The following is a 15634-nucleotide window of genomic DNA, read 5'->3' as shown; positions in this document are numbered from 1 at the left end:
TACCAGCTGCTGTTGACTCAATTATGCCATTTAATGTTAAGTTACATACTCAGGTCATCGGTTAATTTATTTATTTTTGCTTCCAATTCTTTCTTTTCTTCTTTCAGTGATTTTAGTTCATTTGTGGCTTTGTTTTTAGTTTGCTCAATGGTTTTACATTTCTCAGTTAAACTTGATTTCTCTGCCTCTAACTTTTTATTGAGATCCTTCATATTAGCAATTTCAGTTTGTAACCTATTTTTTTCATTTGTGAAATCTGATTCGTTTTTGTTCAATCTTGATTTAGCTTCATCAATATCTTTTTCCAATTGTGTTTTTGCATTTATTGTGTTCTCTGAGAGGCCAGCATTTTTCATTACCACGTATAATTCTCCTGTGGAATCATATAAATGCCATTAGTATTCAGAACAATATTAAGTGCAATATGAATATGTTTATAATTTAATTACTTACCAATTTCATTCTCAAGATCCTCAACCATCCTTTTCATTTGTAGTTTCGTAGTAAGATCCGTCAATTTCTTTGGTGTGCGTGGCTTGAACGACTTAATGGCGTCTTCCTTAAGAGCTTTCAAGGATGCTTGAAGTTTCGTATTTTCTTTCTCCAACTGGTAAAAATTATATGAGTGATTTTGGGTGTAAATCATTATATGTAAAAATGATATTACATCATATATAGCTGTTTTTTATGTATGTACTCACCTTGCTGACGTTTAATTTTAATTTGTCTAACTCCTCTTGCTTCACTTTTAGAGCATCACTATCTTTTTTAGTAATTTCGCCACCGAAACGAACTTTCTTTTCCGTTTTATCATCTGCGTCTTTATTGTTTTCCAGTTCTTTTATTTTTGTTAGGGCTTCCTTTAGTTCAGTTTCCAGTTTGCTAACTTTTGCCGCAGCTTGTTCAGATGATTTTTCAGACCTTAACGTCCTAGTGTTTTTAAATAGCTACGAAGTAAACATTTATAATTTGTTAAGTCCACTAGAGAGTATAAGGAATGTTATAAAAATTATATGCACATATTGAAGTTATTCATGTTATTATTGACACACATACGAACATTGCAAAATTTGCAAGTTAAACAAAAGCTCGTAAAATAGCGACGATTGTATCATACCTGTAATTTCTTATTTTCAGTTTGTAGTTTTTCGTTGTCAGCTTCCAAGCTCTGCGTTTTGGACCGAAGAACGGTGGCTTCTTGCTCGATCACTTGCAGTTGTCTCTTTAAATCGACAGTTTGTTGATCGTTACTACCGTCCAAGGACCTGAAATAAATGAATCGTTAAAAGACTTAAACGTATTAAGTAGGCATTAATATTAGCTTCGATTTTAGTCCATGCAGCAAAACTTACTTGCTCTTCATTAAAGATGCTTTTGGTTTCTTTTGCATTATACTAAGTTCAGCGTGTAACCTTTCGCAGTCCCTTTCTTTTTCAATAAGCTTCTTTCTTAGTTCTGCTATTTCGTCTTCAAGTACCTGGGAAATATTTCATGTTATAATTTGTCGTCGGTTTGATATTAGTTAGTGTCGATGGAGCATATTTGTTATATGTTATATATGAAAAAGAAAAGTACCTTTACTTTTTCTTCAGCTAAGTTGTTGCCCTTTGGTGCATTTCGTCTTAAACCGAATGACGAGTTCGTATTATTTGTGGTTTTCGTGGCAGCTGCAGTAACTTTATCCGTTAGTTCTTTTACTTGTTTTTTCAAGGAATCTCGGTCTTGTTCTAATTCCTCTACTTTACGCCGCAATACCGCAGCTTCCTTAGAAATAATACTAATTTTTAAAACTGTTCATTTGTAATAAATATTAACATTTTTTGTAACAATCACCTACCTGTTCATTGAGTTCAAGAAGAATACGTAACTCGGCGGGGTCTTCTTCATCGGATATTCCTTCGTCTTTTTCATTTGGAGCTTCAATAGAAAGTCTATTTGGTGGAGGCGTTGGTGATAGCTTGCGGCCCGCTGCGAATTAGGAATTTAATTTAATTTTGAAGATTTTTAATCGATTCGAGATGAACAAAAGACAAAGCAATAATAATGTTACTATATTCAGTTGGTTAATGCTGTTACATTATGTTCGTTAAGGGCACTCACAATCTTAAAATCCATAAGCTCAATGGAAAACAACTCATGTATACAATTACACTATACGCTGAATTCAGCATAATATGGTATCAAACTGAACTGGAGAAAATGGCTACCATCGAAACGTATGTTGATATTATCGATAAAGCGTGTTAGTAAACTTTGAAAACTACAGAGATCCGGCTAAGAAGTTGGAGGGCGAAGGAGTTGTTGGTGACTGGTTATTCAGAGATGCAGTAGGGTGGCGTCAGGGAAGGAGCGATACACAAACTAAATGGTTGTCTTATAACATATAGTATAGTTTGACATACTTCTGGCTTTGGTAGCCATTTTCTTCAGCTGTTGAAGCAAAGTTTCATTGTCGTCCTCGACCCGTGATGCTGTTTTACGCAAGTTATTTGCCTGAAAATATTCGTTAGTTTATCATTATTGTACACCTGGAATCTCAAGGAGGTCTTCTTTTATATCTGTATTACAGGGATATAGGTTAAAAACAAAGAGGTCACTTTAAACAAAAACAACATTTACATTTCGGGGAAAAACAATATGTACCTATTGTTGGTAATCTTACTGCCAGTGGATTAAACATGGAAACGAAAGGGAAGGATAGAGGACTTTTTGACGTGTCTGCTGGAGTTTTGTCTGGCTCAAGTGGAGGACTGTCTGACTTTTCTTTTGAGTGGCCCTTTACAACACTACTTCCTTCATTACTATTGTTTTTATTTACTTTAACTACAGGCAAGTCGAGATCGTATACTTCAAGATTATCTGTCATAGTTCCTTCATTGAATACTATAATTGGGTCGAATTGAGTACTAGCATCCACGCAGTTTAATAGGAAACTTGTCACTTGTTGACCTTTATCGCTGATTATCTTGTTCGGTGTTTGTACACTAGCATTTCGCACTTTCGCCTTAAGTGTTTGAGTTCCATTCTCTCGGAACCCATCTGTCTGTATACATTTATTTTTCATAAACGGTGCTTCGGTCTGAGCGGCAGTGTCGAGAGTTTCAATACCGCATTGTGTACTTGAATCAAGTGTTATTACCCGAGTTTCAGTTGCTACATCGTGAACCATTATTAAATCCGTCTGACATCCTTGGGAAAAACATTGTAAATGATCTTGAGGTGCCTGAGCAGTTTGATTCACTCCAATAGACAAGTGATTTACATCTAAAGCGGAAATAGATTTATTTAGCGCGAGTTGCATCTCAAGTATGCGAAGTCTTTGGCTCGTGTTTTCATCGAGGGACTCTTTGGTGGATGTATTGGAAGGAATGAGATCAGGATGGGATGGTTGGATGATGACTTTAGGTGGCGGCGGTATTCTTCTGCCACCGAAGCGTTGCCGATATCGGCTAGCCTGTTCGAAGACAAAATATGTTCGTGACTACATTTGATTTTATAGATCGTCAATAATAAACGATAGCTGTTCGAGTAGGTGGTCTGTTGCAGTTAACGGCACAGTAGTTGAGGTTAATTATTTATCGAAAGCTGGTCTAACATTTGTCTATTTGCGTCGCCGCATGACTAAGCCGCACGTTGGCCCGGTGCCAGTTGGCGACGCTCGAGAGCTAATGCCCTATTAAATGCAATTGTTCCCCCGTAAAACCAACTGATTGGTTTAATAAGTGGAACCGGCTTTAAACCGTTAACGAGTTGTAAATTATTGGCAATAAAATATTTGTAGCCAGAAACCAAACCATTTGATAAGGATATTTGGAAGAATGAAAAATAATGGAAATAAAGTTATATTATGTTTTTCAAAACCTAGTAAGAGGAGGTAGGTAGAAATAATTAACTTGTTACTGTCTTAAAAGTTGTACAATATTAATATTACATTGCCACCGGTCTTTCTTAAGCATACCTATACCAAAGAGCCCAACCTAATTGACGAAAGTGGTTCTAATCTTCCAATATTTAACCGATTATGAATATTATGATCCACATAAAGATAACTAAAACAGCAAGTTAAATAAAAGAAATGACTTACCTCCTCTTCTGCATTTTTGAGTTGCTCGCGTAAGTCGGCCTCGCGCTCGAGCGAGTCCTGCAGGTCTCGCAGCAGCTGCGCCGGGTCCTCCTGACTGCCGCCGCGTGTCATCATAGCGCGGGACACCTTTTGCTGCAGTACGTTTTGTTAAGATTCGATACACATTGCTAATATGCAGTCGTCATATTCATAAAGAAAACTTAAGAAATAAATATCAGAAGCCAGACCGGCGAATTCGAATTCAATCGGGGTTGTCGAACTGCGTAATTAAAAAATCAAAACTACCTAATGGTTGTGGCACGATTGTCACTGCCAGACCAGCCACCTGTTATTTTCTCGAGACAACGGAATGGTCCCTAGTCCCTACCAATAGGTAATTAAGTAAAGTACCCTAACAATAAAGGTAAAAAAAAAATCACGTCGCTATACATCCATACACACATTACAGCCATGCTATATTATTCAGGCTTGCTGTGTGCATCGGCCTTTGGATAATAAAAAAATCTCGAAATTGCGTCGTGTTTACGTTAGTATAACACAATTTATGGAGTTTCGTTGTAAACATCTTAAAGGTGTAAAACTATCAAAATTGTGTATGAACAAACAGATATTTACTCGTCAGTTGTAAATCATTGTCTCAAGCTAAAAATATATGCAACAGAAGGCCATTGCAACTATGGCACGTGGCGATGCGCTCAAAATAATGAATAGCTAAACTAGGTGGTTACTGATTTCGATGTTTTTGCAACATTTACAACATGAATCCACTATACAATACGGAAAATTAGCTTTAACCAAGGGAAACTAAAAACTTTCACTAAAAAAGGTTTTTACGGTAGGTATATAGGTATACTTATACCATAACATAAGCGAGCGAATAATAAATGCATTAGGAAGAAATTGAAATTTTAAACACACTTTTATAGAATACCGTAAAATGGGGTGAGTAGGGTTCGCGGGGAGAGTTGGGTTATGAATGGGGAGAGAAGGGATGTAAGGGGGGTGAGATGGATTTTTAAGGTACTGCTACAAAAATAATGTATTCCAATTTAAAATGGAGCTATAGTAATACTCATAATAAAAAAAAATCGGTCCAACAACCTTCCAAAATCACCTTTGTATGAAAACCTAACTCACCCCAAATACGAGGGACTACGGGGTGAGGTGGGATTTCCTGTTTATTGTCAAAGTTATGAAATGGAACTACCCAAAATAAAATAAAAACTAAAATACAAACGTCCGGAACACTTATTATATACACCATTCAGTTTTCATAAGTATGTAAAAATAAAATGTTATCGAGGTTTAATGTCAGTTTTGCACCTACTCACCCCATTTTACGGTACCATTAAATTGTAGAATTTTTCGGATTTATTATATAATCTAACTGAAATACAGTAAGTTATTTCGGAATTTGTGTGGGCAGGAGCAATATATTACGGGTTGGTAGTGACAAGTTGTTGTTAGCCAGTGATTAATTTTGCCGCCGGGCTTGTACGTACAGCCAGAGAACACTAGAATGTAATATATACTACGTGTAAATAACCGATTATGTTCGTTACATTCTGCGTGAATCACGAAGCCAAATAATACCTAAATATGAAACACACATTACTTTTGAATTTTCATGTAGTTTAGACTGTGCAGCAGTCAGCAATAGCAGAATTGAGTAATTAAGTAAACCGTTAATTACTTAGTAAATCTTTCTGAAACAACTTCAAATATATACCTACCCAAGTACCCACCAACGCAAAGATTTGTATTGGCATTTTAAGGATGGTTTAAAATAACCGAGTCTTAACTTCAAATCTAGGTACCGGGAAACCGTCAACAGACTTCGAAACCCTCTTACTGGCTTATGTGTCACTAATTTTGTCCTAAATCTATAAAACAAGTCCCTCGTAAGTTTGAAACGAAATTTGTTACTTACTCCTTCAACCGGCATAGTGGATTTCTTGAGGTTGGCGGGTGGCGCGCCGGTCAGGGAGGCTTTAGCGTCGGCCAGCTCGCGCTGCAGCCGCATCGCCACCTCGTTGGAACGGGCCAGCTCCACTTCAAGCTCCTTGATCCGATTTACGCGGTCTAGGCCGCCTTGACCGCCTACTATCTGAAATATATCTGACATGGTGAGCAAAGCATTTAGGTCCCTTGTTCTAACGCTCGATCCTGATCGATTAAGTGGAGTCCAGACAAGACAATTTTTCGCCAATCTGATGAAATTGTCCGATCGAATCAGGCCGTGCGGACGCAAACGCCAATTTGATTCCCCGATCAAATCAGCAGGTGTGGACACAAAAATGCCAAGTTTCGAAGTTAGTATCTATGGAATGCAAATTGGTGATTAAATTGTATAGGTGTGGACGCTAGATGAGATTGGCGCCAATTATTTTCCTGATCAAATCGGTCGATTTGCCCAGCTCGCCTGGATACGGCTTTAGACTAATCACTATCATGAAGCGTTAGCTAAATCGCGCATACCCTGCGAGCTAGTGAGCGAGTTATGGAACTCATTATTATCAAAATATACCCCTTATTAATCCCTATCACGGCAAATATCTTACAAGTCTCAATTAACATGGTAACCCTTGTCAAAGTTGTATGTGGTGTGGCGCGTTTTAATCGTATTTGACTGACCTCTAATAATTTCTTCTCTTGGTCTAATTTCTCCTGCTCCAATTGCTCTGCTTTCCTCTCCGTCTTTTTCAACTTAAACGATAATACTCTACAGTTCTTTATAGTCTGTTCCAGTTCTCTTCTTAAGGATGAGTACTCATCCGCTTGATCTTCTCTGAAATAAATAGATCGATTTTCATTCTGCCAGAATTGTCTAAAAAATTGTGCTGACGTCCAGCTTAAGGCTGCTGAAGCAGGTGTTATAATAGTATTTTATACAATCGTAATATAATGGAGAGCTTTTACCGTGTTTAGGCAACGAAGCTTGCTGAGTTGCCTAAGTAAGGTACGAGATTGAAAAGCTTGATTATTTCACTATTGTATACAATACTTTTTCTACGAGTCAACAAAAAAAAAACTTAAAACTAGTAGAAGAATCATACATGTAGGTAAAAAAACCAAAAGTATACAGCTAAGATGCGCGAGCAGCCGCGATACCTTCATACTCGTACGCGACCCGGCCCCCGCGCCCTGGGCCCCCGGCCGGTTGGTCAACGACACCTTCTCGTAACTCATGAGGCCCTGGTACTTGCTCTGTACTAAATTCAATTTTTAGACAGCTTTTGATTGGTCAATTTCATTATAGTTGACTAAACTGTATCGAAATGAATATTATAGTTGGCTAAACTGTATCGAAATGAATATTATAGTTGACTAAACTGTATCGAAATGAATATTATAGTTGAGTTGGGGTCCCATAGTGAAAAAAGTATGCAATTCCACTTTGGTATACGAAGTCTTAGTTCAAGCATTGCAGTCGACGAGTAGAAAAACTCCATATACCTACTCTACTGTATGTTTTCCTGTGAGTTTGTTGAGATATTATTGTTTTACGTTGTGATGTTAATACATAAAATAGACAGTTTCAAGACACTTCTAGCTACTAAGTGTAGCTAAGTCTTATGTTACTTGCAACAACAAATTATGCCGTATTTCATTGTTACGCATATAGGTACCTACTTGTATTTTTGTCCATTGGTTCATCGTATTCTGTTATACAATAGGGTCCACACGAAACTACTAAACGAGACGCATCGCGAGGAAATTGCCACGCAAAGCAGCTTGGTATGTGAAGACGGGCTTTGCCTGAGGAGACCGCAAGTGCGCTTGAGGTGCGCCTCAGCTGAGGCGAGTCTAGAGTTATGCCGTTCTCGAGAACGTTCTCCGTTTACTATGGGGAATATTCTCGAGCACAAATATAGGTGCGTCACCAGTCACCACAGGCCTCATTTTTGCGGACTAATTATCATGGTTACCTGAAATTATCTTGCATCTCCTCAATCTCCTCTTCAAGGTCACGAAGCTCCTTCTTCATGTCCTCGTTCTCGTCCATCAGCTCCTCGCATAACGTCTCGGCGGCTAACAGCTTGGCTCGCAGCTGTTCCACTTGCCGCGCTAGTGATTCTCCCGACGGACGAGACTTAAACAGAGTAAACATTGTTAAAGTTTTGACTCTGATGAATATTGTCATAATAGAATTCAGAACAAATTTAATATTTATATCTAAAATTACAAATTAAAATTATAAATTAAAAAAAAAAGACAACGCTTCAAGTCGTTCCCGGCGCAAAGGTGCCCATGATGCTCGCAGCATTGCCACGCTGGATCACCAGGGACAGCCTTTGCACGAGGAACGACTCGGAGCGGGGGCCTTCCCCTTTCTGTCTGAGTCGACGTCCATTGTCATAATTGTTTTTTTAATGTGATAATCGCTGCGTACACTGTGCTACTAATATAAGTTCAAGCGGATAAACAAGACCAAGTGCGGGTAGTTCGAAAAACTCGCGCGGTTAGACGATGCTGGTGTCAACTTAAGCCAGTCTTCTCCGAGACCACGGGGACAACGCCGTCCTCGAAACGTCGGAGGTAAATCTTAAAACTTAGATACGCGATTAAGTCCCGTTGTATAATTTAATAATGTGTAAAAATCGTGAAAGTTTAAATCAGTGTAATATAAGATGTTTTTACTGATTCACTGGTATGAAAATATTTCGTACATTGTATTGTACCAGTACAACAAGTATCTGTATTCGATTGTACATAAAACCGGGTGCGGTGGGAACGGACTTCGATGACCTTTTCAGTCATTTGGCAAATCTGCATATGTTGTTCAAATGTGTGAAAATTGTATGTATCTTCACGATGGTTTTGTGGGTAAAGTAAATCCTAGTTAAATTCTAAACGGGATTAAATCTCGGTTGAGGCATACCTAAGTATGATTTATCATACTTAGTGCCACTTGTACCATTCCACTAACCCTGGGTTAGCAGAGTTTACCCTGGAGTTACCATGGTTACCAGTACAATTTCACACTGAGTTAACGGTTTAACCGCTTAACCTCGGGTAAAGGGATGGTGCAAGTGGCTCTTAGTATGATTTCAGAACTCTGGTTATGGCGTTTTTTTTTGTTGTCCCCTACACTTTTTTTCAAATTTGGGATTTTTTATGTTATTTCTACTCAGAATCACGAGCTCTTTCTATCCTAATAGGAGAAAAAAAGTGTCCTAGGGTTTTTATTTCCATTCCGTCACCATTTTTCATAGACTTTGTATGGCGGTCGCGAAATGGAAAGATCGAAAAATTTATGGAAATTTTGGGACACTTTTTTTCTCCTATTAGGATAGAAAGAGCTCGTGATTCTGAGTAGAAATAACATAAAAAATCCCAAATTTGAAAAAAAAAAGTGTAGGCGACAACAAAAAAAAAAGCGGCCAAGTGCGAGTCGGACTCGCCCATGAAGGGTTCCGTATTTAGGCGATTTATGACGTATTAAAAAAAAACTACTTGCTAGATCTCGTTCAAACCAATTTTCGGTGGAAGTTTACATGGTAATGTACATCGTATATTTTTTTTAGTTTTATCATTCTCTTATTTTAGAAGTTACAGGGGGGGGGGGGGACACACATTTTACCACTTTGGAAGTGTCTCTCGCGCAAACTATTCAGTTTAGAAAAAAATGATATTAGAAACCTCAATATCATTTTTGAAGACCTATCCATAGATACCCCACACGTATGGGTTTGATGAAAAAAAAAATTTTGAGTTTCAGTTCGAAGTATGGGGAACCCCAAAAATTTATTGTTTTTTTTCTATTTTTGTGTGAAAATCTTAATGCGGTTCACAGAATACATCTACTTACCAAGTTTCAACAGTATAGTTCTTATAGTTTCGGAGAAAAGTGGCTGTGACATACGGACGGACAGACAGACGGACAGACGGACAGACAGACAGACAGACATGACGAATCTATAAGGGTTCCGTTTTTTGCCATTTGGCTACGGAACCCTAAAAACGCCCGTTTACATAATTGGATACTGTTCGCGATCCATAATGAACCATCATTATTTTAATAAAACAGCTTAAAAGCTGGCGGAGCTTTTAAGCTGTTGTACCTCAAGTTCACCCTCAATCTCCTTAATCTTCAACGCCAGATGTTTCTTCTCGTCCTTCAAGTCCTCGTTCTGCGTGGTCAGCTCGTTCACTTTCTGCTGCAGCTTGAGCACCTCCGACGAGCGCCCGGTGGTGTACTTGTTGGCGGAGTCGATGTTCGCGAGCCTCCGGAGCAAGATGTCGCTCTTTTCCTTTTCGACTCGCTCGCAACGTTTACGTAGGATGTCCACTTCCTGCTTTAGTCCTTCTATTTGGTCCTGGAATTTATGAGATGATTCACAATTTGTAGCTATAACCAATGCCTATTAAGCTATGCTACCAATGCTATGCTATTAACAAGCTTTTATTTGTTTAATTCGTAATATTTTAACAAGAAAGCGCTCTAAAGACGTCTCCACTTACACATTTCCTTTAATCTTGCAAAGTGTTTAGCAGCAGATCCCAATTTTTTTATATTAAATGAAAGGTACATCATAGCTGCTGCATTGAAAAAACACCCTAACACCTGTACTAATGTATTTACACCTATGATGACGAAATAAAATTATTGATTGATTGATTGATTGAAGGTAGTTTGGATCCGGACTTTTTTTTGTTTGCGGCATCTGATTTCTCCTCGTTCAGGGCCCAACCCAGCTCTGTGTGTCAGGAGTGATATTTACCTGGTAATCCTTAACATTAGCGTCAACAAGGGTCCCCTCAGTGGTGGTGGTGCCTGCTGTGCTTGCATCGTCGTCAGATTCCTCTTTCTCTTTTGAGGGCCCGCCGCGTAAAGGCGGTTTGGAAGTCTTTGATGAGTTTCTTGATTCTTTTACCTGAAATACCAGGATAAAATATTACTAATAATTGAATTGCGTCCATATTACTGATGTGCTATGTCGTTAGTAAAGCTTTGGTTTCCTCCGATAGCGGTGCCGTCATATAGCGGCCGTCTCCATACAAATACTACGACGTCCATATTTAGCCATATTATTTAGTATGGAGACGGCCGCTATATGACGGCACCGCTATCCTAGGAAAATCGATCTTTAGAGAGTTTAAAACAAACTGTGAGATAACGGCAACGGGTCACTATAAGTATCTATTTATCTTTTCAACTACTTATTCAGCGAATCCTTCAAAATCGTCGTTTTAAATGTACGTTTTTTTATTTGTACACCTACCTGCATCATAAAGTTAACATCCTCTTTGTTTGAAGACCGAGGTGGGGTTTCCTTTACTCTAGATGGTTTATCCTCTTCTTTGCTTCTTGATAAACTTCTTCTTGTTTTCTCTTTTTCCTTTTCTAAGCTTGATTCTTTTTCGAAACTGTTTTGAGCTTTTAATAAGTTCATCTGCAACAGGCCAGTCAAATATATAAGAGCACTTCAAGCTAAAAACCTTTTCATTTAGTAGAGCTTATTAAAATAGAGTTAATCGTTTTGGATATCTCATTGTATTATGATTTAGATTTAGATATTTATTCTCATAATATGAAATTACATTATAAATTATGCTAAACTAATCTACATGAATTTATATTATGATCGTCATTAATATTAACATGATATTATTCAATAGACACAAATTAAAAATGTCTTAAAAATAATCAGTCTTCTGTCAACAATTTTATCCATTCATGTCAAAACAAAATACGGGAATAACTAAGTACGAGTATCTCTTAATGATCGTCATGTTCTAAATAAAAACTAGGTATACAATACGTTGAATATCAATAAATGAGAACATGTCAAAACACGATTCAATTTACAATTTCAATTTATGGTTATGGATATGTGAATACCGTTTCCTCAATTAACTTTACCGCACGGCGCGCAACCACGTGCTTTGATGGTGACCTTTTAAGTTTATTTCTGGCCTCGCAACAGACTAGAGAGCTATGGCAGACAGTTCTAGCATCTTGACCCACTTTATATTTCTTTTATAGATTTTGTGTTTATTCAGTTAATAACGTAAACACGTAAGAGATCAGCCGATATTGTTTGTAAGCATTCTGAAGTGATAAAAAATCTTTTTCTGTGTCGTAAACGGTTTGGAATTCTTAATGGATACTGTCTTCGCTCCCGTATTAAACAGACACTTTCATGACTATTATAAAAGTCATGTGATGCACCCGGTGGAAAAAAGTCTCGTCCAAATAGTTCCAGTTTTATCCCCTTGACGTGTAGCAATAATTCTTGAAACAGTCAGAGTGGATGATAAAAATTTAAAAATACATAGGTAGTAGAGCGGGCATAATCTTGGTTGTAAAACATCAAAAGAATGCCTAAGTACAGACAGGTTTCAGGAATGTAATTCTTGTAGAAGTCTGGACTGGAGGAAAATTCGACTTATTTTAATAATAACATGAGACTCGGCGACTATATTTTCACCTTGGTAAAAATTAGTAATGTCAATAGAGAGCTGTCAAGTTTTGCTACTTATTCGAAATCCGCCAAATGAAGTAGACTCGACTTTCATCATTTCACGACGCCTAAGTAATAAAATGCAATGTCACGAGCTGTCAGAAAACGAAGTCGAATAATGCTTGCAGGATATTATTGTTACCTTGCGCACGCGTTCGGCCAGTGAATCATTCTTGTTGATGGTGAGATTGGCGGAGGAGGGCGCGGGCGGCGGCGACGCTGACGGCCGTCGCAGCGTCACTGTGTCTGCATATTACAAATTATTTAGGTATTACTTCTAAATAAAACCTAGTCTACAACTTAAACAAATTCTTAATACATCACACAATTCAAACTTTTTTATATCGCTCATAAAAGCCACTGACGTCACGTCAGACTTGGGAGGAAACGGAACGTGCAAGTTTGTTTTTCAGAGTAGCCATCGGTAGGTTCTTCAACATATGCTACGCAATTATGGTGCAACCAACTCTTAGTTTGAAATTGGGTTAAAAAAATAATGAATGAAAGAAGGCTGACAAAGAGAGTGTATAAGGGAGAAGTAGAAGAGGGAGTTGGAAGGGGCAGACCTAGGCGGACTTTCTGCGATCAGATCGAGGAAATCCTGAAGAAAGGCCAGGTCAAGAGCACCCTAAACCGGCGAGTGTGTATGAGGAATGTTATGAAAGTAACGGAAGCGAAAGAGGTATGTCAGGATCGTAGCAAGTGGAAATCCGTGGTCTCTGCCTACCCCTCCGGGAAATAGGCGTGATTATAATGTATGTAAAAAAATAATGTTGAGATCCACCTGTCGTGACGGCGGTCTGGCCAGTGTCTAGGGTTGGCAGCGGCCCCGTGAGCCGACGTTTGGGCAGCTTCAGGCTGACGGTCACCGCGTTGGTCGCCTCCTCCGCGGCAAGATCCGGCGTCGACGTCCACGATGATTTCGGTTTACCGAACCCTGCAAAGACAACGGCGCTTTTAACGAGCGCTGGAGGAGCCTGGAGGGCCTACCACAAGCCTGTCATATCGGGGTCGGGGTGACCCGCCGAGACGAAGGTCCTTATTTTATTGTGTTTGTGTATGTCTTAATTTAATTGTATTTTTTTATGTACTTAGCTCTAATCCCATATGGAAATATTTTCTGGAATAAATTAATTTCATTCATTCATTAAGTACGTACCTAGATCGTGTGCTCGTAATTGGTGGGACTCTAGTATTAGGTATATGAACTGATTTCATGGCATTATTTAGGAAATACCGGGAACTATTTTTTCAAAGCTGGCATATATAAGATAATTAATATTACTTACAATATTTGTATTTTTTCATAACATACATGGAAGCCCAATAGCGCAGCGTTATAAATACCTACATTTTCTACCAACTACTTAAAGCAATACAAAACCAATTACATAATCTAGCTTTAATCGTAAGTAGTCGTTAGTATTGACTTAAAGAAGTATGGAGGCACGAATATAAATACAATACCCAAGCTCTCTCGAAAAGCTTAAAGTTATATTAGCTAGTGGCGATAATCGTCCCTACTTAACCTGTATTTAATTAATTACAAGCTTAAGTAATTAAAGGTGGGCTGGCTATCGACCACATCGATTCCTTTGACCCATACCCCATTTATAAAATTACTTGGTAAGTGCTTATAACGTATTCTATACGTATCGTATTTATTCACCAAGACAGGTTATTTACCGTAAGAGGCTCCTACCTTTGTAGGTACCTTTCTTGTTTGGTGACTATTAACTACATTAACGTTTGCATGTCAAAAAAGATTGGTTGCATTTAGTTTTTTCTGCTTCGTTACGTAGAATAAAATCGCTATTAAGGTATATCGAAGCGGCTAAGTAGGTGCTCAAAAATGTCTGAAAACGCACTCTAACGCGTTGACAATAAAGGCGTGTTCCATATTTGTGGGAACTTTGGCCGCTCCGATATATCTGATGTTTTCAATAGTTTACCCGTGGAGAAGGCGTCTTTCTTGGGCGGCTCCGTGCTAAGGTTGGTGGTGGACGCCCACCCTCGGCCCGTCCTCTCCCTGTCTGCGCCATTTTCCTCGTCACGGCCTCTGCAACAAATAAGTAATTTAGCTGCCTGTTTAAAGGCTAACTCGTGTAAGATCGCGTGCCGTGCTCGATACGACCGTTGGTCGGCGTTTGGTCAACTAAGTATTTTGTCTTGTCCGAAAAGTGTGCTACGAAAACGTATTACGAGTACCTATATGAGTCCTTTTGAATGGCTCTCTACAAGTTACAACTGTTTTAATGACGCTAGCGCGAGCGCAGCGTCTTCGTTTCAGTTTGGGCAAAAATGCTTTAGTACGTTCGGCCGTTCTTCTCTACAGGAGATTTCATAATTTTGTGAGCAGGTACGACAATTTGATGCGATATTTTGTCGCTTTTTCTTTTTTGGTAAGTTTTCTACAATCGGTTCACTCACTACTAGTTATAGGCAGATACCTAGTACATACGAACGTATTGGTTCACTTTTTGTGTATCGATTTCAGATGTTACTTCGTGCCAAAGCAAATTGCGCGCAGCAGGAATTTAGTTTTCAGTCCACAGATCAATCGATACTTGATAATATCCCTGTATCGGTTGGGTACAAAATCTGTCGAAATGTGGAGGTGACCGCCACGATGTCGGGTTTATAAACAGTAAATAATAAATATAGGTCTACTAATACAAATTGTCGTTGACTCTGCACTAGTGTTATACTTAAGTCTTAAGTAGATACCTACATTAGATCTAACTTGATTATACGAATAATAATTCCTTTTTAGGGATTTAGGGAACTTTTTAGTAGGTATGTATTACTTTGCGAATTACTAACATTTTTATCATCAATAAGAGATACCTGCAAAATACCTAATTGCGTTTAGATTATAAACTAGTTAGTGAATGTAGGTAGGTATACAGTGTAAGATAATTGCCAATACTTATCTGGGTGACCGAGCTTCGCTCGGAAAACATAAAAAAACTCGAAAATGCGCGTTATCCCAGAGATAAAACCTAGCTAGATCGATTTTTCGCCCCCAAAAACCCCCATATAGCAAATTTCATCGAAATCGTTAGAGCCGTTTCCGAGATCC

The 15634-nt window shown here is 38.5% G+C and overlaps 1 protein-coding gene across 4 annotated transcripts in view; it reads right to left on the bottom strand.

Annotated features, from left to right (window-relative positions):
• LOC134647220 (myosin-11) overlaps nt 1–15634 on the bottom strand; it is a 34464-nt gene that overhangs the window by 9643 nt on the left and 9187 nt on the right. For 2 of the 4 annotated variants that reach the window (XM_063501447.1, XM_063501449.1), the window contains exons 2-19: nt 14505–14611; nt 13337–13489; nt 12695–12798; nt 11311–11481; nt 10810–10962; nt 10150–10404; nt 8014–8177; nt 6719–6872; nt 6015–6191; nt 4085–4216; nt 2644–3454; nt 1838–1968; nt 1576–1764; nt 1353–1477; nt 1118–1265; nt 702–947; nt 454–607; nt 50–373 (exon numbers count right to left, since the gene is read on the bottom strand). In XM_063501447.1, coding sequence (XP_063357517.1) covers nt 50–373; nt 454–607; nt 702–947; nt 1118–1265; nt 1353–1477; nt 1576–1764; nt 1838–1968; nt 2644–3454; nt 4085–4216; nt 6015–6191; nt 6719–6872; nt 8014–8177; nt 10150–10404; nt 10810–10962; nt 11311–11481; nt 12695–12798; nt 13337–13489; nt 14505–14611 — 3698 coding nt within the window. Of the gene's footprint in view, nt 1–49; nt 374–453; nt 608–701; nt 948–1117; nt 1266–1352; nt 1478–1575; nt 1765–1837; nt 1969–2402; nt 2494–2643; nt 3455–4084; nt 4217–6014; nt 6192–6718; nt 6873–8013; nt 8178–10149; nt 10405–10809; nt 10963–11310; nt 11482–12694; nt 12799–13336; nt 13490–14504; nt 14612–15634 lie in introns of all 4 variants that reach the window. The other 2 variants (XM_063501450.1, XM_063501451.1) reach the window with 1 other exon arrangement.

This window comes from Cydia amplana, chromosome 4 (assembly GCF_948474715.1).
Source record: "Cydia amplana chromosome 4, ilCydAmpl1.1, whole genome shotgun sequence".
NCBI lineage: Eukaryota > Metazoa > Arthropoda > Insecta > Lepidoptera > Tortricidae > Cydia > Cydia amplana.
This window is presented reverse-complemented; position numbering and strand designations above follow the sequence as displayed.